At 57.5% G+C, this 25,171-nt stretch overlaps 1 protein-coding gene across 1 annotated transcript in view; it reads right to left on the reverse strand.

Moving 5' to 3' along the window:
- The window catches only part of PEPD (peptidase D), a 35,620-nt gene extending 10,785 nt beyond the window's left edge, over positions 1-24,835 (reverse strand). The window contains exons 1-4 of the mRNA XM_008583021.1: positions 24,807-24,835; positions 22,519-22,587; positions 20,759-20,836; positions 5,539-5,687 (exon numbers count right to left, since the gene is read on the reverse strand). Coding sequence (XP_008581243.1) covers positions 5,539-5,687; positions 20,759-20,836; positions 22,519-22,587; positions 24,807-24,835 — 325 coding nt within the window. The remainder of the gene's footprint in view (positions 1-5,538; positions 5,688-20,758; positions 20,837-22,518; positions 22,588-24,806) is intronic.
- Positions 24,836-25,171: the final 336 nt, after the last annotated feature.

Consider the following 25,171-nt stretch of genomic DNA (forward strand, 5'->3'; position numbering starts at 1 on the left):
TCTGGCAAAGGTGCTCCCTGACCATGGTTCACAGGTGACACATATCAGATCAGGTGGGGCTGGTGGTGCTGTGTCCCTCTCCTACTGGGTCATCCTGCAGCTCTGTGGTCCTCTCGTCATTAGGTCTATTCTGGGGGCAGGGGCACTTCCTGCCACCAAGAGCCCCTCCTCTGGGCCGGCCCGGTGGCGCACTGGAGAGTGCGCCGCTTGGGAGTGTAGTGGCGCTCCCGTCGAGGGTTCGGATCCCATGTGGAGACCAGTTCCCGCTCACTAGCTGAGCGCGGTGTGGGCGCGACACCGAGGGTTGCGATCCCGTTACCGGTCAGTAAAAAAGACAAAAAGGAAAAAAAAAAAAAAAAAAGAGCCCCTCCTCTGACCTCATGTTGGCAGCATTCCCCACAATGGCCAGGACCCTGAGGCCAGGAAAAGAGTTGGGAGCAGCAGGTGTTGCACACAACCACATCCCCTCCTCTGACCTCATGTTGGCAGCATTCCCCACAATGGCCAGGACCCTGAGGCCAGGAACAGAGTTGGGAGCAGCGGGTGTTGCACGCAACCACACTTGCACACAACCACATAGGTTGTGCATGGAATAATGGAGGTGTCACATAGCATGTGACACAACTGCTTTTACAGACCATGATAGGAGTGGGACCCCAGTGGTGGGGGGCACATGGGGGTAGGGGCAGGAGGAGGTGAGGGCCAGCAGCCCAGGGCAGGGGGAGGCCAGGGTGGGCAAGGTGCTGGGAATTGGAAGCCAGACTGCAAGAGGCTTGGGGGCTTGCAGGCGATGTGTGCATGGACCTCAGAGTCGGGGTCTCACCAGGCTTCAGGGAGGCAGGAAGGACCATAAGTCTGCAGGACCAGGACAGTTGTGTTGCTTATGGGAATGGCCTTGCAGCTGTGGCCAGCTCAGACACCTGGCTCACCCCAGCAGCACCTCCTCCCTCCTCCCCTCCTGACTGCTGGAGCCCACAGACACAGGGCAGACTGCACAGGGTGGGCTGCTTGCCTGACACAGAAGCTATGGTGGTCTTCAATCCCATCTGGCGAGAGCCAATACACGTCCATAGCCTCCCATGGATGGATCCTCCCAGGTGCTGCAGCTGCCTGGCCTGGCCACCCTCGTGCAGACTCCTGGACCGCCAGCATCCCGTCAGATTGAGTCCAGCCCTCCTTCCATCTCTGAGTGACAGTGAGGAATGCTCCCCCTCGGGCCCCGTGTTGGGGCCAAGGCCTGCATTCCTCAGTTCCCTTGGGGCTGTAGCCGCCAGGCTCCATGTGTATCCTGATCATTAATTTTTGCCTCTCCTCTGGGCATCGTTGTGTGATTTCCTGCTTGCCTTTATTTACTCTTCCCTGGAAGGTCACAGGAAGTAGTCGGGCAGTCTCAGTGGGGGTTTGTCTTGGCCCTGGAGCTCAACCCACAAACCAGGGGCATTTCCACTGGGACAAGGCAGGGGGCTGACCTGGCCACGGCCTCCATGGTGCTATGGGGAGGCGACCTGCCCCCATCTGGAGAGCAGTTCTGTGGGCACAGAACAGGCTTGCCAGGCCGGCACTCTGTGTGACCCATTTGGAGTAAGCTCAGCCCTCGGGGACCATCAGTGCGTCACAATCTCAGTCCGGGTGGTAGAGCATGCATGTGTGTGGAGGTGCTGCCTGGGGCTTTGCTCCATCCCCTCACGCATGGGATCCTCAAGGCACCAGAGCAGGCTCAGCCTGTGCCACGCAGCGCTAGGCAGAAAAGCCCAGATGTGGGCAGGAGTGGGGATGGGGGAGGACCAGCCTCGTATGTTCTGAAGACACCAGCTCAGCTGACCTTGGTCTGGTCACTCCCACCACCCCCGGCCAGGCCTGAGGCCTTGTGTCTGCCCTCAGAGCTGGCCTGGCCAGGCAGCCCCTCGGGACAAGTTATCAGGTGAATGCGGGGACCCAGATCTGGGCCTTTCTCAGTGAGATGGGGGGGCCTTGAGGACTTGTCCATAGGACTGGCCACTTTCTGCACACAACTGACGTTGCTGAGTTGGGTCACTGAGCTGGCCAGGACACCAACTGTGGGGGTGCCACCCACATCCTGCACAGGCCCCAGCAGGCTTTCCTGTGGGTGGGTGTGTGGGCAGCTGGGGTCGGCTAGGACTCAGCCACCCTGTCTCAGCAGAGGGCAAGGGGTAAGCAGCATCTAGGACTGGAAGCCTGGAGCTCTGAAGTGAACAGAGCCCAGGGGAGACAATGTCTTCCTAACGCCCCACCTGCTGAACATCCCACCAAACACCCTCCAGGCCTCCGCTTCATTCCAAGTCCCGGCCCTTCCGGCTCTATCTTCAGTGTGGAGTGTGGGAGGCAATTTTGTCCTTTGCTATGGCCTGGTGGCAGGTTTGGGTCCAAGCGGGCCCCGTCCCTGCTTCCTGATCGACCCGACCATGCTGACCACTACTGTGCTCCTTGACATGATGTTCAGGTGCACGGGGCCCACTGGGGTCGGGTGGGCCACGGCCCCCTCACAGGCAGCACTTTGGCTGCTGGGAGCAGCAGCCCCTTCCAGCCTGGGGCTTTGACTTCCTGGACCTCTACATCTCACACCTGTCCATGGATGTTTGAAGACATCACTAAAACGAAGGTGACACAGCTTGCTCAACCTACGTAATGACACAGGCCACCACCATATGGCTGCAGAGAGTAGCATCCGCGGGGAGCGTGGTGAGGAAAGACCCACCCGCCCCAGAGGCTGTCAGCAGAGGGCCCTCGGCGGCAGGTGCAGGACGGCACGCCGCGGCCCACTTCCACCGCCAGGGCCTCCCCCTGCATCTGCAGTCCTGACCACCCAGCTGACTGATGGTATGTGAAATGGAGCAAGAACTTCTCATCCCTGGTGTACAGAGAGGAGAGGCACCCCTCGGTGACTGCTGCTGGCCCACTCGATGAAACAGCGAATAGGTGATGGACTCCGTGGTCTGAAGGTCAGAGAATGAAAAGGGACATAGTGGGCACTCTCCCCCGTCCCTCCTTGCACCTCCTTCGTGGATTTTACAAGCACGTGCGAATCCACATTCTTGCCCCACTTCCTTTTACATAAGTGGGGCACACTGGCCACACCTGTGCTTTTGTTTCCATGCAACAAGCGGTGCTGGAGACCCCCCCTGTTAATACTTAGTGGAGGCTGCTGCTTTTTAAATAAACACTTCAGCACAAAATGCTGTTTTCTTCTGCAGCCGCTAAACCAGGAGAGTCCAGTCAACACCGTCATCCCATCAGGAGTTTATTTACTTTAAGGTTTTCCTTCGTCTTCCTTTTGGGGCATGTCTGAGTTCCTGTGCTTGGATCATGCTCTGTTCTTGCTGCACAAGTGCGGGTGTGGGCTGGGGCCTGGTGTTGCCCCCAGCATCCCTCCATGGCTCAGCCTCTGGCAGGGGCTCTTAGGGCTAGACTGTGGCCATCCGGAAGGCCTGCTCCCTCTTTGCCTCTTCTGGAAACGACAGTTGCTGAGGACCCTCCAAAGCAACACTTGGCCCAGTGATCGCGGCTGTAACTCATCCCAACAACTGGCTGTGGGGTCACAGGGGACTGTTCAGCCAAGCGCTGAGCCATCAAGTTCTGGGTCTGCATGAGGCCACATGCTGGTGCTTTTACTCACATCCTGAGTTCTGGGGCTCAGGATCCTTTTCTTTTTTTAAGCCAAGTCTCAGCTGGGGTCGGCTAGGACTCAGCCACCCTGTCTCAGCAGAGGGCAAGGGGTAAGCAGCATCCAGGACTGGAAGCCTGGAGCTCTGAAGTGAACAGAGCCCAGGGGAGACAATGTCTTCCTAACCCCCCACCTGCTGAACATCCCACCAAACACCCTCCAGGCCTCCGCTTCATTCCAAGTCCCGGCCCTTCCGGCTCTATCTTCAGTGTGGAGTGTGGGAGGCAATTCTGTCCTTTGCTATGGCCTGGTGGCAGGTTTGGGTCCAAGGAGGCCCCGTCCCTGCTTCCTGATCGACCTGACCATGCTGACCACTACTGTGCTCCTTACTGAAGGGCTTGAGTAAGGCACACTGCCAGCAGGGGGCTGAGCGGGGGCTGGATCCAAGTCTCAGGCCTGCATTCTGGACTCTGAAGCCTCACTGTGGGGCTCTACGGTGCCATTTCTTCTGCCCACAGTGACCACACCCCACATGGCTTATGGGGAATGCCTGAGCTGCCCCTACTCATGAAGGTCTGCAGGGGGCTGCTTGCCTCTCTGAAAGACTGCATGGCCGGTGGTGGGAGGTGGTGAGTGAGGATGGGAGGAATCAGGGGCTGGAAGCTAGGCTCCAACCTGAACCCAGCAACTAGGTGCTGACTTCGACCCTTATGGAGGGACTCCACGTTGAAGAAGGTGGCTGGAGCCTGCATGTCCAGGGCAGGCCCTGGCCAGATGATTCTGGCCATGAGCTTACTCCGACTCCCTCAAAAAAAAACCCACTAAACTTCTGTGCTGCCTTGGCTCTGGCTCCATCCAAGACCTGCTTTTTCTACTTCTTGAAGCAAGAACGTGTCCCTAAATTCTCCCCTCCAGGAAATTTGACAAGTCAGGGACCTCCCAACGCTGCTGGGAAAGGGTCTCTTACTGTTGCAGGGCAGAAAGAGTCAACACCAGAGCTGGGGTTTGATCCTGCAGGTTCTGAATTCCACTCATCTCAGGGTGACATAGGGCCCAGGGGCTCACCAGCAAGGAGCGCAGCCAACCAGTATAAGAAGATAGCTAGAGCTTCCCAGAGGGAATGCCAGCGAGTTAGCCTTGCTGGGGGCACACTGTTTCCCTTCCAGAGGCCCTCATCTGCCTGCCCTGCTGGACCATGACCACGATGTGGTGGGACGACAAGGGGGAGACCAGTGGGAGGGTGGAGGCGATATACTGAAGGTGGAGGGGTGGGGGGCACATGTCACCAAGGCTGGCTGCCAGAGAGGGAAATGCCAGGCCCAGGCCTAGACTTGACCCCACTGTCACAGCCATGCCAGTGACCACTACAAAGCACTGACAGTGCCAGGCAGTGCTGTGGCTGCCTTTCATAGTTTAACATCCTCCATAGCTGCCACCTCCCCACTTACAGACAAAGGACGAGCCACCCAAAGGAAGAACTTTCTGTCTAAAGTCCCAGAGCTCTGAGTGGTGCTTTAACCTGCTCCAGTGTCTAACCACATGCCAGTGTCCAAAGCTGGCCGAGCCCTGCCTGGAGTGGACTCTGCTTCGAGAGGGGGCACAGGACATGATGACAACCAGTCGCCAGTGTGGACTGGGAGATGTGCAGGTGGAGGCAGCTGGATGGGACATGGGGTGCCCTTGGGCTGAGCTCCCCGCTTCTCGGCTCTGTCCCTGCTTGGTACTCAACCCTGTTTCCTAGAAGTAACCCTGGAGACCTGACACCATCAAGTCTTATCAGCCAGGTAAAGGGGGAAAGATTAATTCAGGTCACAGAATGCAGGGCCTGTTTCCTACAGGCGCCTGCCACACAAGTGCCCACCCCACCCCCGCCAGGTGGGTCCTCCCCAGCAGGCCCCGCCCACCCGTGCCCTCACCTGGCTTCATGGCACTCATGACAGCACGGCAGCTCCTCAGCACCGCCTCGTAGATAGCCTTTTGGTCCGCAGTGAACTTGCCATTGGCAGGAAAGGAGCAGGTGATGTCGGAAGCATAGCGGTAATACTCACCGCCCATGTCGAACAGGCTGCGGAGAAAGGAGTGCATGAGACAGCTGGGCACTTGGGGAGCCACTGCCTTCCCTGGGACTCAAGGGCAGCTTGCCTCAGCCCTAGATGCAGCAGGGTTCTGAGGCCACCCCACCTTGCGACACAATCAGTGTAGGTAGCTCCTGCCCTGATATCTCCCACAGGTGCATGAGCAGCAAAGAAACACAGAACCATCATGGAGACCTCTGTCCCCAGGAAAAACAGGTGTGCTGGGCTCAGCCTAAGTAGGGAAGGCTGAGGGCAGGGGAGCTGTCTGCGCAGATGACTCCTGCCCCCCAGGGCCTGGCCTCAGTGGGCCCAACTCTGGGGACTCACCTGGAGAACTAAGGGAGGCAGAAATGTCCCCAGGACCCCACCTGCCAGCTGGCCTCCATACTAGCATCCCAACAGCCTCTCCCAGGTCTGCCCCAAACCCAGCACAGGCTGAGGCAATGCTCAGCTCATGAGAGGGAGAAGAGGAGAAAGGAGCTGGGCCGTGGCCTTGGGACAGATGTACTCGCCCAGCAGAGAATGTGGGCCGAGTGCAGCACCCGCGTCTCACAGGCCCTTGAGCATCTGGTGGAAGCTCAGCAGGCGGCTGCTGCCTCTGCTCCAGCTCTGAGGCCCCCCAGCCAGAGGAAGGTGTCCGACACTATCCCTCTCCCCACTGGCGTGGGACTGACCTGCCCTGCTGGGGCCTGGGGGAAGGGCAGGGAGGAAATGCCAGAGGACAGCTTATGTCCAGCAAGGCTTTCCTGTGCCATCTGGTCACACACCCCCGGGGGCTAGGATGCTGCTGCTGCTGCCACCTGACTCCCCGCACCCTGCTTGCCTGGCACCCCTGCACCCCCCAGCGGCAGAGCAGGGACCATTGGGGCACAGATGGGGTGTGGAGAATGGGGAGGCTCTGCAGTGGGGGAGGACAGGAGAGGCCTGGGAGCTGGGAGCCAGCAGAGGCAGGATGGTAGGGGGACAGACAGGGAGGCTACCAAGTCAGGAGGATGGCAGCTGAGCCAGCCCCTCTGGACACCCTGTGACAGGGGCCCCTGGTGCAGCGGGGCTGGGAAGGAGAAGCAGGACCAGCTCTTGCTGCACAGAGAGCCGTGGGTCCTCTCTGGTCAAGGGCAGATAAGAATCCCACCGTGTTCACTTGAGGTAGAATGAGACAGGACATGGGAAGATCTGTGGGGTCCAGGTCTGGCTCTCATGACACTGATGTGTCCCCTGCCCCTCTGGCACGGGGTCACCCAAGCAGGCAAGGGCGGTGCCCAGATAAGAGGCAAAGAGGGGAACAGATGGAACACCCCCTCCCCATGTTCTCCCACCTTGGCACACCAGAGGCTGCTCACAGGAGACACAGAGAAGGAACCCACCAGCCCACCCAGCCCCTTCATGGGGTCATGTCCAAGTCACAACACTGATGGTGACAAAACTGGCTCAGGGACACTGTCAGGCCCCAGACTTGGAATGCTGCTGCCTCTTTAGGTGACCACAGAGCCAGGAGGAGCTGAGGAAGTGGGAGCTGCCCCTGTGGACTGGCTAGAGCCCAGCTCTGCACAGGGTCTAACTTCATCCTCAGCTTCCCGTGGGGGTCAGCCTGCAGCCACACAAATCCCAGCAGATCTGAGCCCAGGGCCACTGCTGCGGCTTCCTTTACAGGGGCCTCCCCCACAAATCCAAACTCCAATGGTACAGCCTTTCAACAAATGTTACAGAAGCTGCCACGCGCCTGCCTTTAGAGGCCCCCTATTCTGTGGAACAGAGCACGGGGGTGGACGACCCGGGCCCTAGGTGTGGAGCAAAAAGCTGGGCTATGTGGCCTGACAGGCAGCACTAGCTACCCCACAGAAACAGATGTAAACGCTCAGGATCCCTGGATGCTTTGCTGGAATCCAAAGTCCCCATCCTGGCACTTTTTAATCTCCTGTCTTTTCTGATTGCAAAACACCATAAACAGTGTCAACAGTGCAGAAAGCACCAGATAATACCTCAGGTGATTCTCGGGGGGTGGAGGAAAGATTTGGGTCAAAGTCACAGACTCTGCGGGAACCCTGCCTGGAGCAGGCAAAGCAGGGGATTTGTGCCTCGTCTGAGGGTGACCCCCTCAAACCCAGTTGTGTGAAGATGACAGAGATAGAGCCTGAGCAGACACACCCAGGTGCCTGGTCCTTGGGAGGCTCCAGATGCGAGGGGGTATCAACAGCTGCCCGTTGGTATACTCCTACATGAAGGACATCCCCCCCAGAGCTGGTCAGGATGGTGGGGCACACCTAAGCCCCAATTGGAAGGTAACTAAGGCTCTGGGCACTGGTCCAACAAATTCCCAAGTCAGAGAGATAAGCAACTCAGAGCCCAGCAGTCTGCTCTCTTGTCCTGGCTCCGGCACTCAGCCTTCAGGATCTCAGTTTTCCCATTTTGAAAATGGGGATCCTACCATGCTACAGGCTGTGTCCGCTTGGGGCCAGCATGCAGACACATCCACGGGGGAATGCAGCTGCATGGGGCCGTGGCCCACTTTGGCCTGGGATAGCACAGCCTTTTCATTTAGGCTCCTCAGAGTGAACAAAGGAGAATGGTTTGTTTAGAACATCCAAGGGAGGTCTGAACAGACAGGACAGAGCCAGGAGTGTGGGGGACACAGATTCCTGAAAGGTGCCACATCAGAGGGCAACCTGCAACAGCACCACCAAGCAGAAAATTCTATTAGACTGTGCTGAAATTAAAAAACAAAATAAAACAAAACAAAACAGAAATCGAACTATTTAAAAAACCAGGAAGCCCACAAGAATGTACCAAATGCTGGAATCCTCTAGAACAATAAAAACAAGACTCTTCTCCAGTGCTGACAAGACCCAAAAAAGTTCTCCAAATGTTTCTTAATAAAACAGAAAGTGTAGGATAGTAGGTGTTTGGATTTCCTCAGCCAGGCTGGCTTTATCTTTCAGATTCTAGAAGACCAACTATATTTTCTGTGTTAAACTCATCCGCTTTCTGGAGAAGGAAGTATACACCCAGCCGGGAGCTCCATCCTGCCCTGTGACACTCAGCACAGGGCTAAGGTCTATTTTTGTGCTCTCAGTTCCCTATCTTTCTTTGCTTTTTTTTTTAAATCCCCCTCAGAGTTTCTACATGCACAAGTGATTCAGACTCAAGCCATTCTAGAATCCAGGGACAACAGCCATCTCTTTTATAAATCATCTCCCTCCTGCTCCTGTGAGCACAGGGCTAAGGTCTATTTTTGTGCTCTCAGTTCCCTATCTTTCTTTGCTTTTTTTTTTTAAATCCCCCTCAGAGTTTCTACATGCACAAGTGATTCAGAGTCAAGCCATTCTAGAATCCAGGGACAACAGCCATCTCTTTTATAAATCATCTCCCTCCTGCTCCTGTGTGTGTGCTCCATCCGTCCTCTGATGCAAGCTGACTATGGAGAATTCGGTCATACTTTGGCTCAATCGAAAATGCAGGATCCTTCCTTCCTGGCTGCCTGGGGACACCCACCAGGGACACTACCATCTTTGGCCGAGCGAATCCGTGTGATAATCGAAGACATCTGGGGCGACGTTACACATCTCCAAGCAATAAGCTAGCGTCCCGTCCCTCATATGCATTCACATGGCTGCTTCTGGCTGGGATGGAAATTTCTGCCTTCTGTAGGCTCTTCCCGGGCAGCTTCAGGCCCGGGCTACCTGCCATCATTGGCCCACCCAGACCCTCCCCAGACTCCCCTCAACTCTCTCAGCCCCATTGCAGGGACTGGCCAGCCCACAGGCAGAAGGACTTGGAGATGGTTTGGCCAGTGATAGATACTTGGGAACAGTTTTGGGGACATGCTGCAATGTTTATACAAGGACCACTTTGTACTCGGTTTGTAGCTTCATTTTAATATCCTGAGTATATGGCACAAAACTCAGCTGCTTCTCCCCCAAGAATGACAGCTTACTCATGTGTGTTCAGGATTGCAGGAGGATTTCATACACCAAAGTGCAGCCACCTCAGTCTGTGTCTCAGGCCAGGCTGGGGGATTTCTGAGCAGCAGGAAGCTCTTGCTTCCCTTCAGACCTCAGCGTTAGATAGAAAGAAGGCATACAGATAACTTTTCCATTCATCTGCTGCAGTGGGCAGCCCCTGCAGACAAGACACGGGCTTTGGTCTCCCTGGCGCAGGGGCAGGCTTGCCTGTTCCCAGCTCCCAGCCAGGCCTTCCGTGGAGTGCCAAGCTCCAGGTGGGGCCAGCAGGGACAAAGGCCATCACTCGGAGTCCTCCAGTGCCACGGGCTGACCTCCCCCACGTGGACCTCTCCCCGGTGTCTTCCCAGGCACCTCTGCTGAACTCACCCCAGCCATGGGATGGCTGCTCCTGGGGGGTCTGAGCAGCCAGGAAAGTTGCCTGTGCAACCCACCCACTACAGCAGCAGTTTCCAGGTCCCCAGTACCCAGAACCAGCAAACCCTGGTGCACACAATGACAAGAGCTGCCATGTGCTGTGGGCCTCCTGTGCAGTCAGAGGGAAACGGTGTTGCCATTTTACGGATGATGTGGAGAGAGGCAGGGCAGCAGAGTAGAGCCCAGGCAAAGCACTACATGGCGGCTGGGGCGCAGCTGCTGCCTACTCTGAGAGTTTGGTGCCATCAGAGCAGAGTAGGGCAAGGGCCAGGCGTCAGGGCAGCAGCTTCTATGGGGAGTGGCAGAGATGGCCTCACGTGCACAGCACACACTTCATTTCACTTTTTTGGTGACCAGTGTCTCATGATGTCTGCAAGCACCCAGGCTGTCTGGCTAGTGTTTTTAAACTGCGGGTCATGACAGCAACTGAGTAGGGTGTGGCTACAAAACTTTAACAAATTAAACAGAGCGGACAGAAACAGGTGGGAAGGGAGTCTGGCTGTAGTTAGGGCATATGTACGCGCAGGAGTGCTGGGTCGGAACACAACGGGTGCTTCTACCTGGGATGCAACTGCGAAGGCCATGGCCAACTGGTCTGCACAGATGGCTGACCAGGGCCTGTGTCCTACTGAGAGTATTCCCTTGCCCCAAGGACTGGGCTTGTCCTTAAGAGCAAGAAATGCTCAGGACAGGGCTGGCTGGTGACAACCAGGCATTCCTCAGAAGGAAGAGCAAGGCAGGGAGGGTCTGCCTCATACTCTAAAGCCCCGTAAGGCTCAGGCACAAGGTGAAGTGGGGCTTGGAGGCCCATCTTGCCCTAGCCCCTCTGCCGGCTGGGAAGAGTCCCCAGGCACAGATTTGCCTCCTGTGGGAGCCGCAGTAAGCAGATGCCAGATGGACTCAGACCGAGTGGCCACCCAGGAATGGGCAGAATTGCCCCAGCCCAGCCTGCAGGGCTTAAGAGATGCTGCTGAGGCCCTGGGTGAGCGGGCACCTGCAGCCTGCAGGGGCGAGGGCTGGCACGTCTGATGGAGTTGGCTGTGCAGAGGGGGCCCTGATGCCACCCTGGCTCAGGAAGTGACACTGCAGTGGGAATGGCACTATGTGCCAGAGACATGCCACCAACAGCTCAGGGTGCCTTCAAGAGCCTTCCTGGGATGGAACCCGGTCACCCTTATTTCTCTAGGCAGAGAGAAGTTGGGTTTTGGTGGTGATGAGCTCTGTCTCCACCTTTGCTGGTCATTACGGCTTCTAGCTAGCCATCATCAGAACAGGGAGACAGATGGGGGCCCATGGCAGGGAAGGAGGGAAGAGGACCCTGGAAAGCTGCTGAGTATGGGGGTTGGGACAGGCCTGTCCTCCTCAGCTGAGCTGGTCCTCCACCTCCCATGCCCAGGGACTACCCAGCAGGGGTGAGGCCTGTCCCAGATGTCCTGAGATAATGCTGCCCTCTTCTGGCCAGCACTGGAAGGCCTGGCTCACTGCCCACCAGCCACATCCTGCCTGCAGTTGGGTAACCCAGGCCTGGGGCATCCTTGGATCCGTGCTGTAGACAGTTCTGAGAGGGGTCACAGCCCTCTCCTCCCCTCAACCTGATCTGCTGGTGGGACAGGTAGGAGGTGGCAGGTGATGAGGGGTGTTCCAGCTGCTTTCTAATTCAGCACACCCTGGGGTCAGCCTGCCTAGGGGTCCAGGGCAGATGAGTGCTGCCAGGCCAGACACAGACCCAGACTGGGAGTCCAGCACAGAAGCGGGCCCAACCCACTGCACTGCTTTCCAAAACACAGGTGATGGCGCACCCTGGTGGCCCATGGGCAGCTGGCTGGCCTTGAGCGCTACCTACCTACCTTGAGGGCTCTGGTGTCTAAAGCCCAGTCTGGACGGGCAGTGCATGAGGGCGACTAGTCCTGGCCACATCTGTGCTCACACCCACGTGCTCGGGCCTTCCATTTAGGACAGGCCTCTGATGACCTTAGCCACACCCCTCATGTGATCATGCTGAAAGCATTAAGGAGCAAGCATGCCATACTTTTGTAACTGTTTTAGAGGTCTGTCTGCTTGCCTTAAGAAGGAAAGCAGAAAGCAACTAATGGCTCCTCTGGATCAGTGACTTTGTGATGGGGTTCATGGTGACCACCAGGGGCACAGCGGAAAAGGGCTGTGAGAGTCAACGGCAAAACCCCAGAGGCTTCATGGCTGCAGGCCCCACACAAGGCCTTGTGGCTCTGAACCAAGCCAGGGGAAGGGCCCCAGGGGTCTGAAGCCACAGCAAAGCCCCATTCCTCACCCTCACGCAGAGGGTATGTGGCAGGATCTGGCCCAGAAACGGGAAGGGGCCCAAGGGGCCACAGGCGTGATGTGAGGAACAGCCCTCAAAATACGCAGTTCTGGGCTGACCAGCATGGCCTGAAAAAAGACCCAGAGTGTCCAAGTTACAGGCCCTCGCAGGCAGTGACTGTAGCCAAAGTGGCCCAGCCCAGCTCGGCTCCAGGGAAGCCCTGGTATTGTAAGGACAGAGGAGTGGGAGGCAGGCCCGGCCAGCCTCAAGGCCCTCCTGGCGCACGTCACAGAGGACAATTTGGGGGCTGAAAACACAGAACAGGAAGGTCATGTGACTCAGGAGCTGGCTGCAAACAAACCAGGCCTGGCTGGTGCTCTCTGTGGCTCTCACCTTTAGCCTCTGCCACAGAACCAGCTGTTGGGAGGTTGGCTCCAGGGGCCCAGAACTCAAGCAGGAGGTGGCCTGGCCTGCCTGGCTCTGGGGACGGCCACAATTGCTGCTGGTCTCACCTGCTGAGGGCCTGCGTGGTGCACTGATGATCCCTGAAGCCTGCCCCAAGCTGGGTGTTACGTTACCCCCCAGCGATGGATGGAAAGACTGAAGCTCAGAGGGGTGCCCATACCTGGGCCTGTGGAGAGAGGGACGGGATCGCTCCTCGCCGCGCCCAGGATAGTCTGATTGCTCTGGATCACCTCTCGCTTCCCAAACAGCCTCATCGCTAAATGTTAAAATATCTCTGGGGCATTTTTACCCAGTGTCAAAGAACCGGGACCCAGAGCCTGAAATACACACACTGTGCTGGGGGGCTCTCGGTTTCAGGAAAAATTCTGCACTATGTTCCTATTTTGTTTTCACACCTTGTGATAAAGTATTGTGCCTTTATGTTGGGATAACAGAGTGATTTATTATTTACCGAATGCAGTAGGCGCTTGGCAGATCAATTTCAATAAAACAATGGATTATAAATGCTGCCAGCAATCTGGCAGTAGCAGTAATCAACAAAACATGTTGTTCTAAATGCTGCATAATAAATTGACTATAATAAACTCATAATTATTCCACTGGCTACATTTCAAAGTTAGCACTAGAAAAATAAAATCACCAATTTGGGCTTGGCATTAACATCCGTGAGCTTCGCTGGATCACTCCTGCTGTACAGCTGCGCCTGGGAGACGCACGTGCTGCATGCTGCCCAGGAGGGCTGAGGCCATTGCATTGGGCTGCGGGGAGGACTGATGTGTGCAGTGCCCTGGCCTGGACTCACCCTGTCAGGGGCAACCCCAGGAATACAGCTGGGACTGGCCTCTCATGGGGTGAGGACCGTCTTTAAGGCAGATAAAGAGGAGAGTGGAGAAGCATCCCCTTCCTCTGGGGTGTGCAGAGCTCACGGAGGAAGAAACGCAAGGCCACGTGGCTCTGGCGCAGGGCCGTCCAGCTGGTCTGAGCTGCCCCCAGGACAGCAGGGTCCCGCTAGTGTGGCTGGGTCTCTGCCTCTGCCCTGGGAATGGGCTCCTGGGGCCTGTCGTCCTGACTCAGTCAGGATGGGCCACAGGGTCAAAGAGCTTTAGAAATCGTTTCACAAGGTGGGAGTTCCTGAAAAGGCCAGGTGGTCTCTCCCTGGGGCTACCTGGGGCTTGGTCACGGCAGGCAGCAGGGCTCCTGCCCTGTCTTTCCCTAGTCTCCAATCAAGCTGAGTCCGAGGTAGCCAACCTCCTCTCCAAATCCCTTTGGCTCCACACCTGAGCCTAGTACCCTCCTGTGTCTCAGTCACCCTGCCCAAACACTGGGAGCAAGGCACCAATCTCACGGGATAAGGACGAGGGTGACAGACACACACAGATGGGAGGGCCCTGTCAATGTTGCTGCATGGCCTTGGCGCCCAGGCCTCTAGGAGGGTAACTGAGCTCTGTTCTGACCCTTCCAGGCCTGGGCATGGCAGGGCCCAGCCACTGCCTGACAAGCTACTGCCCAGAGGCAGCACAGCACAGCCCTGCAGACGCCAGCCCATGGTTTGTGGGGCTCACTGCAGCCGGGGGTGAAACAGGTTTGGTGGGTCAGTGTGGTCAGGCCAGCTGGGGAGGGAAAGGCTGAAGCTCAGCTCATGGTCTGGGAGGGGGATTGGGGGGTGGTGAGTGGCAGTGCTACTGGCCTGACTCTGTGGCCATTTCAGGCATCACCCCCTGCAGGCTCCTGCCCCTGAGCTGCTGGCGCAGGCCCCTGGAGAGAGGGTACACTGGCTCAGCACTTGTGCTCCTGACACATCCCTTCTACTGCCACGTGTCATCCTGACATGCGTGTGCTGTTTCTACTCACACATGAATAAACTGAGGCTCAGAGGGGGATGTGAGGGGCTTAGTTTCTTCCAGAAGGCTGAGCTGGGCTCTTGTCAACAGTGTCCTGAGCCAGAACAACCCCTGCAGCTACTGACACTGGGTAGGCAGAGCGACTGTGGCCAGTCATGGTACCAGTGTGTCCTGCGGACAGGGAGGACCCTGGTATTGAATGGTTCCTGCAAACACTTGGCAGCAACAGCTCAGAACACAGCATCTCTCTGGGCATCTGGTCGTGCTGTAGGTCTGCACGTGTGAACTCACGCCCCCAGTGGACGTGGGTGCAGGCTCCTGCTGCTCCCTGCTGCAAGGCGAGTCCCACCCGGGGGAGGCCAGGTCCAGCAGCCATTGCCACTCTGGGAGTGTGCACATCAGGGCAGCTGAGGCAGAAGTGAGCTGAGCCCCTCCAGGCACTGCACCAACCTGAGAGGAAGCCGCACCACCATGGGGCTCTGAGGGAGCCTTGTTCAGGAGCATCAGCAATAGACGAAAAGGTGCCAAACAGCCAGGCATGACAGGGCACCCCCATCTGCTGGTCAGTGACCACAGCAAGTGTCTGAAGTCCAAGACAGGGCAGCCCCACATGGCTTGTGGCCTAGCCCCAGGGCAGCACCATCATCTGGGTGGCTCTCAGTAGCCCAGCAGTGCCAAGGCTGGCCCTGGCCAACATCTGGATGGCAGAAAGGACAGGCAGAAGCTCCTAGTGACTGAGTGAGGATTCAGGTCTGCAGGCGCTCACAGACCACTCCCCAAACCTTGGGTCAGTGGCCCAGCGTGTTCTGCCCTACATGCCGGGGGTCTGTGAGCAGGATCACAACCCCTCCAAAAGGAGGGGGGCTCTCAGATGGGTGGGGGCCGCAGGACCTGCCCACATCTGCAGTGTCATGGTCTCTGCGAGGAGCTGTGAGCACAGCAAAGTTGCTCAGGAAAGCCTTGCAGCCAGCCTGGGGGTCAAGCGCCACCTCTGACTTGCGAGTAGCTGCATACACCAAGGGGTTCTGTGGCTGAGGCTGGCAGGCTTCAGAGCATAGGACGCTCCCTAGGGTTTTCCCTGCTCCAAACTGAGGGGCTCCACCCTTCTGCACTGAGACACAGAGATGTGCATGTGGTGCCTACTGATTGGAGAGGACAGTCTGGGCATTCCAGGACCTTCATAGAGAGCCACCATCCCATGACCCCATGGAAGCCACAGGGGCCCCTGTCTTGCACTCCTGTCTATGCTCCCTTGTGGACTTTTGGTCCTGGAGAAGGTACCACGCAGGCCGATGGCCTGGGCAGAGAAGTCTGAGCCAAGAGCTGGCCTGGGGACCCTGCTGTTCAGCCTTCTCAGGACAAGAACCCAGAGACCCCGGGTTGACCTTGAGGTTGAGTCCCGCCTTGGCTTGGCTATTTACATGCAGAGGCAGGGCCGGGACAGCACCAGGAGTCAGCCTCACTCACCACATGTCTCCATCCTGGATCGTACGGTCGTTGGGTGCCGCAGCGTGTCCATAGTGTAGTATGGCTGCGTTCTCGCCACTGCAAAGAACCAGGGGACAGTGGTCAATTGCCCATCCTCACCCAGCAGGCCTGGGGGCTGGTGCCCCATCCCCTGCCCCTCGGGCAGTACTGTCCACTCTCCAGCAGAGGCCCAGGGGCAGCTGAACCAGGTCTAAGCCTGAGGCTGGCGGGGGGGGGAGACCTGGCAGCCCTGGCTCCCTGCAGCCATATGGCTGGCGGCCAGCCTCTTGGTTGATGGCAGTGCCGCCTGCAGGGCTTCCTGGCTGTGAGTGCTGCTCAGGTAGCTACTCTGGGCTGGGGATGTGGGCATGGTATGGGCAGCACGTGTAAAGAACAGAAATGGAGAGCCCGAATTCGTGTCCTGGGGAAGGGACTCAAGGAAGCTCTCCTTTCCTGGTGGCTAAAGAGAGAGGGGCTCAATGAGAAGGGCCCCGACTATCTCAGGAGCCACACCAGAGTCCTGGCTGGGCTGCAAAGAAGAGCTAGAGAGCTTCCCTAATAAGCGATGCCTTTAAGGAAAAAAGAACTTTTAAGTCTGTCCAAAGGAAAAAAAACAAAAAACAAAAAACACCTGGGTGTAATATTTACGGCCTCGTTCGGGAGCCTCAGGAATCATAAAAGTAGAAATAATGATTTTTCTCTCTATCCACCAGAGAAGAACATTTCCAAGGACTGAGATGCTCATATGTATTATTCATGTGCTGAGGATGCGCACATCCACAGAGTTCCCGGCTCCAGCCTGGCTGGGCAGGGGCCAGACCCAAGGGCCAGAGCCCTGGCTGAGCAGGGGAGAATAGCAGGGGTGAGTCCAGGAGATNCGCACGTCACAGAGGACAATTTGGGGGCTGAAAACACAGAACAGGAAGGTCATGTGACTCAGGAGCTGGCTGCAAACAAACCAGGCCTGGCTGGTGCTCTCTGTGGCTCTCACCTTTAGCCTCTGCCACAGAACCAGCTGTTGGGAGGTTGGCTCCAGGGGCCCAGAACTCAAGCAGGAGGTGGCCTGGCCTGCCTGGCTCTGGGGACGGCCACAATTGCTGCTGGTCTCACCTGCTGAGGGCCTGCGTGGTGCACTGATGATCCCTGAAGCCTGCCCCAAGCTGGGTGTTACGTTACCCCCCAGCGATGGATGGAAAGACTGAAGCTCAGAGGGGTGCCCATACCTGGGCCTGTGGAGAGAGGGACGGGATCGCTCCTCGCCGCGCCCAGGATAGTCTGATTGCTCTGGATCACCTCTCGCTTCCCAAACAGCCTCATCGCTAAATGTTAAAATATCTCTGGGGCATTTTTACCCAGTGTCAAAGAACCGGGACCCAGAGCCTGAAATACACACACTGTGCTGGGGGGCTCTCGGTTTCAGGAAAAATTCTGCACTATGTTCCTATTTTGTTTTCACACCTTGTGATAAAGTATTGTGCCTTTATGTTGGGATAACAGAGTGATTTATTATTTACCGAATGCAGTAGGCGCTTGGCAGATCAATTTCAATAAAACAATGGATTATAAATGCTGCCAGCAATCTGGCAGTAGCAGTAATCAACAAAACATGTTGTTCTAAATGCTGCATAATAAATTGACTATAATAAACTCATAATTATTCCACTGGCTACATTTCAAAGTTAGCACTAGAAAAATAAAATCACCAATTTGGGCTTGGCATTAACATCCGTGAGCTTCGCTGGATCACTCCTGCTGTACAGCTGCGCCTGGGAGACGCACGTGCTGCATGCTGCCCAGGAGGGCTGAGGCCATTGCATTGGGCTGCGGGGAGGACTGATGTGTGCAGTGCCCTGGCCTGGACTCACCCTGTCAGGGGCAACCCCAGGAATACAGCTGGGACTGGCCTCTCATGGGGTGAGGACCGTCTTTAAGGCAGATAAAGAGGAGAGTGGAGAAGCATCCCCTTCCTCTGGGGTGTGCAGAGCTCACGGAGGAAGAAACGCAAGGCCACGTGGCTCTGGCGCAGGGCCGTCCAGCTGGTCTGAGCTGCCCCCAGGACAGCAGGGTCCCGCTAGTGTGGCTGGGTCTCTGCCTCTGCCCTGGGAATGGGCTCCTGGGGCCTGTCGTCCTGACTCAGTCAGGATGGGCCACAGGGTCAAAGAGCTTTAGAAATCGTTTCACAAGGTGGGAGTTCCTGAAAAGGCCAGGTGGTCTCTCCCTGGGGCTACCTGGGGCTTGGTCACGGCAGGCAGCAGGGCTCCTGCCCTGTCTTTCCCTAGTCTCCAATCAAGCTGAGTCCGAGGTAGCCAACCTCCTCTCCAAATCCCTTTGGCTCCACACCTGAGCCTAGTACCCTCCTGTGTCTCAGTCACCCTGCCCAAACACTGGGAGCAAGGCACCAATCTCACGAGATAAGGACGAGGGTGACAGACACACACAGATGGGAGGGCCCTGTCAATGTTGCTGCATGGCCTTGGTGCCCAGGCCTCTAGGAGGGTAACTGAGCTCTGTTCTGACCCTTCCAGGCCTGGGCATGGCAGGGATAAGGACGAGGGTGACAGACACACACAGATGGGAGGGCCCTGTCAATGTTGCTGCATGGCCTTGGCGCCCAGGCCTCTAGGAGGGTAACTGAGCTCTGTTCTGACCCTTCCAGGCCTGGGCATGGCAGGGCCCAGCCACTGCCTGACAAGCTACTGCCCAGAGGCAGCACAGCACAGCCCTGCAGACGCCAGCCCATGGTTTGTGGGGCTCACTGCAGCCGGGGGTGAAACAGGTTTGGTGGGTCAGTGTGGTCAGGCCAGCTGGGGAGGGAAAGGCTGAAGCTCAGCTCATGGTCTGGGAGGGGGATTGGGGGGTGGTGAGTGGCAGTGCTACTGGCCTGACTCTGTGGCCATTTCAGGCATCACCCCCTGCAGGCTCCTGCCCCTGAGCTGCTGGCGCAGGCCCCTGGAGAGAGGGTACACTGGCTCAGCACTTGTGCTCCTGACACATCCCTTCTACTGCCACGTGTCATCCTGACATGCGTGTGCTGTTTCTACTCACACATGAATAAACTGAGGCTCAGAGGGGGATGTGAGGGGCTTAGTTTCTTCCAGAAGGCTGAGCTGGGCTCTTGTCAACAGTGTCCTGAGCCAGAACAACCCCTGCAGCTACTGACACTGGGTAGGCAGAGCGACTGTGGCCAGTCATGGTACCAGTGTGTCCTGCGGACAGGGAGGACCCTGGTATTGAATGGTTCCTGCAAACACTTGGCAGCAACAGCTCAGAACACAGCATCTCTCTGGGCATCTGGTCGTGCTGTAGGTCTGCACGTGTGAACTCACGCCCCCAGTGGACGTGGGTGCAGGCTCCTGCTGCTCCCTGCTGCAAGGCGAGTCCCACCCGGGGGAGGCCAGGTCCAGCAGCCATTGCCACTCTGGGAGTGTGCACATCAGGGCAGCTGAGGCAGAAGTGAGCTGAGCCCCTCCAGGCACTGCACCAACCTGAGAGGAAGCCGCACCACCATGGGGCTCTGAGGGAGCCTTGTTCAGGAGCATCAGCAATAGACGAAAAGGTGCCAAACAGCCAGGCATGACAGGGCACCCCCATCTGCTGGTCAGTGACCACAGCAAGTGTCTGAAGTCCAAGACAGGGCAGCCCCACATGGCTTGTGGCCTAGCCCCAGGGCAGCACCATCATCTGGGTGGCTCTCAGTAGCCCAGCAGTGCCAAGGCTGGCCCTGGCCAACATCTGGATGGCAGAAAGGACAGGCAGAAGCTCCTAGTGACTGAGTGAGGATTCAGGTCTGCAGGCGCTCACAGACCACTCCCCAAACCTTGGGTCAGTGGCCCAGCGTGTTCTGCCCTACATGCCGGGGGTCTGTGAGCAGGATCACAACCCCTCCAAAAGGAGGGGGGCTCTCAGATGGGTGGGGGCGGGTCTGCAGGCGCTCACAGACCACTCCCCAAACCTTGGGTCAGTGGCCCAGCGTGTTCTGCCCTACATGCCAGGGGTCTGTGAGCAGGATCACAACCCCTCCAAAAGGAGGGGGGCTCTCAGATGGGTGGGGGCCGCAGGACCTGCCCACATCTGCAGTGTCATGGTCTCTGCGAGGAGCTGTGAGCACAGCAAAGTTGCTCAGGAAAGCCTTGCAGCCAGCCTGGGGGTCAAGCGCCACCTCTGACTTGCGAGTAGCTGCATACACCAAGGGGTTCTGTGGCTGAGGCTGGCAGGCTTCAGAGCATAGGACGCTCCCTAGGGTTTTCCCTGCTCCAAACTGAGGGGCTCCACCCTTCTGCACTGAGACACAGAGATGTGCATGTGGTGCCTACTGATTGGAGAGGACAGTCTGGGCATTCCAGGACCTTCATAGAGAGCCACCATCCCATGACCCCATGGAAGCCACAGGGGCCCCTGTCTTGCACTCCTGTCTATGCTCCCTTGTGGACTTTTGGTCCTGGAGAAGGTACCACGCAGGCCGATGGCCTGGGCAGAGAAGTCTGAGCCAAGAGCTGGCCTGGGGACCCTGCTGTTCAGCCTTCTCAGGACAAGAACCCAGAGACCCCGGGTTGACCTTGAGGTTGAGTCCCGCCTTGGCTTGGCTATTTACATGCAGAGGCAGGGCCGGGACAGCACCAGGGGTCAGCCTCACTCACCACATGTCTCCATCCTGGATCGTACGGTCGTTGGGTGCCGCAGCGTGTCCATAGTGTAGTATGGCTGCGTTCTCGCCACTGCAAAGAACCAGGGGACAGTGGTCAATTGCCCATCCTCACCCAGCAGGCCTGGGGGCTGGTGCCCCATCCCCTGCCCCTCGGGCAGTACTGTCCACTCTCCAGCAGAGGCCCAGGGGCAGCTGAACCAGGTCTAAGCCTGAGGCTGGCGGGGGGGGGAGACCTGGCAGCCCTGGCTCCCTGCAGCCATATGGCTGGCGGCCAGCCTCTTGGTTGATGGCAGTGCCGCCTGCAGGGCTTCCTGGCTGTGAGTGCTGCTCAGGTAGCTACTCTGGGCTGGGGATGTGGGCATGGTATGGGCAGCACGTGTAAAGAACAGAAATGGAGAGCCCGAATTCGTGTCCTGGGGAAGGGACTCAAGGAAGCTCTCCTTTCCTGGTGGCTAAAGAGAGAGGGGCTCAATGAGAAGGGCCCCGACTATCTCAGGAGCCACACCAGAGTCCTGGCTGGGCTGCAAAGAAGAGCTAGAGAGCTTCCCTAATAAGCGATGCCTTTAAGGAAAAAAGAACTTTTAAGTCTGTCCAAAGGAAAAAAAACCAAAAAACAAAAAACACCTGGGTGTAATATTTACGGCCTCGTTCGGGAGCCTCAGGAATCATCGATGCCTTTAAGGAAAAAAGAACTTTTAAGTCTGTCCAAAGGAAAAAAAACAAAAAACAAAAAACACCTGGGTGTAATATTTACGGCCTCGTTCGGGAGCCTCAGGAATCATAAAAGTAGAAATAATGATTTTTCTCTCTATCCACCAGAGAAGAACATTTCCAAGGACTGAGATGCTCATATGTATTATTCATGTGCTGAGGATGCGCACATCCACAGAGTTCCCGGCTCCAGCCTGGCTGGGCAGGGGCCAGACCCAAGGGCCAGAGCCCTGGCTGAGCAGGGGAGAATAGCAGGGGTGAGTCCAGGAGATGAGGGGGCCACCCACAGCCAGGATATGTGTGGTGCTGACACATCTACAGGGACACATGCAGCCACACAGCTGTGTACACCCCCAGAGATGATAGTAATGCATACTCATGGCCATGAGCTGCCCGTGTTTGTGGTCATTTCTACCATGTGTGCGCCTCCACGCACACCTAGCCATGCACAGAGGACACACACAGACACACAAACAGAGCCCTCCAGCCACAATGTAACTCATGTGGACACACCTCGAGTGATACCCACCCACAGCCGTGATGGTCCCCACACAGTCAGATCGACAGTGCCAGACACACAGCCGCTGCCTCCTGCACCAACAGAGCTGCTTCCACGCCCACCCCAGATGTGCACAGAAGCTGCCCAGCCTGAGCTCATGGCCAGCCCAGTCCCTGCATGCTGTGTGTGTCCATGCAGAGGGGTGAGGAAGGCCAGCAGTGGCCTCAGAAGGAGTGGCCTTCCTGTGCTAAGCTGTTATGCCCACCAGCTGGGGACAGAGGGCGGAGCATCGGGCAGCCCCTCTGCAGTGCAGTGGGTGGGCCAGGATTCTCCTCCACCTAGCACCAAGCTCTGCAGGCAGAGGCGACCTCAGCTCCCAGAGCCTCAGAAAGGGAAAGTGACTACCAAGCTTGGGTTGCGGGCACTGGTGTACATGTGTGGGCAAGCAAGTGCATCTAAGCTGGGGAGAGATGGAGCCCCTCACTCACTCAGTGCCTACCCTCCCATGGTCACTTCTACATGACCCAGGACGCCCCGCTTACCTGCAGCAGACGCAGGTGTAGGAGCTGTGGCGCATGCCGCCCCGGGAATAGCAGTAGTGCTCGAAGAAACTGAGGGGAGAGAGACAGGTCAGGGTGGAGTCACCGGAGTGTGCGCGCCTCCCACCCCAGCCCTATGTGCCCCAAATACAAATTCTCAGCCCACACCTGGCTTTGCTGAGTAGCCTAAGAAGGCCCGAGCTCCCCAGCGTGAGTCTGCGAGGCTTGTCGCCTGGGGCCCAGGGTCAACCACAGGCCACAGAGGTTGGTGTAGAGCAAGGGAGGAGGCTGGGGGTCCAGCAGACCCAGCCACTTGCCAGAGAAGCTTGCTAGCCTCCACTATGGGGCTGCCCCGCCTCCCAGGCTCGTCAGGACAGCCCACACGTGTTTCTGCAGGGCTGGAGGGAGTCTCCCTGTGACTCTGTGTCCAGTGGCCATGACCTAGCCCACCAGGGGGCATTGGACACATGGCCAGGGAGGACCACAAGACCACTTCAGCCCAAGCACTGTCCTGTGCTCACCCAGGACAAGGGGAGCAGGAGCCGCTGGGCAGGCAGGGGCGAGGTGCAGGCTCTCCTATGGACGGGGTGGAGAGATGCAGGGTCTGGGGACAGGCCCTGCTTCGTCCTACACGGGACAAGCAACGAAACGGCTGGGCCCCTGCACAGGTTCCTACCCTGAGCAGCGGGGGCAGGAGCAAGGACTGGAGGGAAAGACAAGACCCCCTGCCCCCAGGCTGAGCCCAGAGCAGTGCCAGGGGAGGCCTCGAGGAGAGCAGAACGTCAGCAGAGCCCTGCAAGCTGGGCAATATGACGCACAGGTCAGAGGATGGATGACCCAGCCTTGGCCAAGGCCCGGCAGTGGGGACGAGCCAGTGTCTACGGTCTACAAGAGGCAGCAGGCTGTCTCTCCACCTTGCTCCCCTGGGGTAGATCCTGGAGATGGCTGCAGGGGCTGGTGGACTTGACCGGCCACATCAACACCACACCAGCAACACTGAGTGCTGAGGAGGCCATGCTGCCCAGAACTCTGCAGCAGTTAGGACCCCGCCCCTCCCCCACCACATGCTCCAGGACCATGGGGACTCATTTCTGCATGGGACTCTGAGCTGAGCGGGACTGAGCTACTCCCCAGGTTCTGCCCTGGGCTTCCAGGCACACCAGGTATGTGCCTCTGCTGAACCCAGCTGTGAGGGGACAACGGTGGGGAGCTGCCCTTACCCCCTCCCTGAGGCCCAGGCGATAGCTTCCCTACCCTGCCCCAGCTCAGCCCAGCCCTCTGATGGCCCTGGCTGAGAAGCAGGCCCAGGTGGCCCTCACCACCCTTGCCACCACCAGGACAGCCATCCTCAGAACACTGAAGGCTGCTCTCATGTGCACGCCCAAGGGCGGTCCTGCCCTGCACGCCCTAAGCCTGTTTTAGAGAATGTCTGTGTGAGGAGTTCAATCTTCCAGGCAGTGTAAACACAAATTATATATAATTGTTATGATTGCGTATGAAGTAGCTGTCATGCAGGAACAGTTCTGCTGTATTCAATCGGCTTTCAGACCTGCCTTACAAACCCCACAGGATAATTAGGTATCCGCGAGTGAAATATTTCCTCAACACAAAGAATTTTAGGAACCGTGTGGCAGGCGCAGAAAGGCACGTGCTCCCCTCCTCAGCCGCGCCCATAGTCAGGATGGGAGCAGTAAGGCAGCTGCCACCAGCTTCTGCCTCAGTCCCAAGAGGCTACAGGGCCAGTGAGACCCAAGTTGCAGTGCCCAGTAGGACCACAGCCCAGGCACGTTCCTTCCAAGGCGGGCAGAGGCCAGTGCCCTCCCGGGCGAAGCCCTGGATGGGAGCCTCAGCAACCAGCTGCACACATCCTTGGCTCCCTCCCTAGACAAGCAGAACTCCAGTATAGCCTGAGAAGAAGCCCGAGCCATGCCATGGAGCTGTGGTACTCTCTGAGCTATGAGAGATGTGGCACTGTCCCAAGGTCACACAGTCATTCTCGAGGTGCTGGGCGCCGTGGACCTCTGTTGGGGCAGGTGACATGAAGACTGTACCGGACTAGCTGGCTTTAAGGACAGACAGGGGGACGGCTGGGCCATCCGCATGTGCAGACGAACAAGCACATTCTACCAGAAAGGGGAGGCAGCGGGGGTGGGCTCGAGGACTAGCTGGCTTTAAGGACAGACAGGGGGACGGCTGGGCCCTCCGCATGTGCAGACGAACAAGCACATTCTACCAGAAAGGGGAGGCAGCGGGGGTGGGCTCGGTTCCCCGCCTGCGGCAAGTCTGCCCACCGCACAGTCCTCTCAGTAGAGACAGCCATCTTCGTACGCCTCGGCTGCTGGGTAAGAAAAGGCAGAGCTTACAGAAGCACCAAACTAAGGAAAGGCTGCCCAGTGTTCACTCGCATATCACAGCCTGACACTGGTCACTTTTGCCAGCCACATCAATAGTCCCACACACCATAAGGAAGAGTTGAAAGAGGAGGAGAAATACCGTGTGCTGCAAATTCACTCTATCCTAAAAGGGTATGAAGTTCTTCACACGGGACTTCAGCACCTAATTTCGTTTTAAATCATCTTTTCTAACATGACTTGAGGACACACTGGTGCTTTGGTGGCAATAACAGGTGTCCATAATGGGCCCATGTCTCCTGTGG

The sequence above is a fragment of the Galeopterus variegatus genome, unplaced genomic scaffold (assembly GCF_000696425.1).
Source record: "Galeopterus variegatus unplaced genomic scaffold, G_variegatus-3.0.2 Scaffold2795, whole genome shotgun sequence".
NCBI lineage: Eukaryota > Metazoa > Chordata > Mammalia > Dermoptera > Cynocephalidae > Galeopterus > Galeopterus variegatus.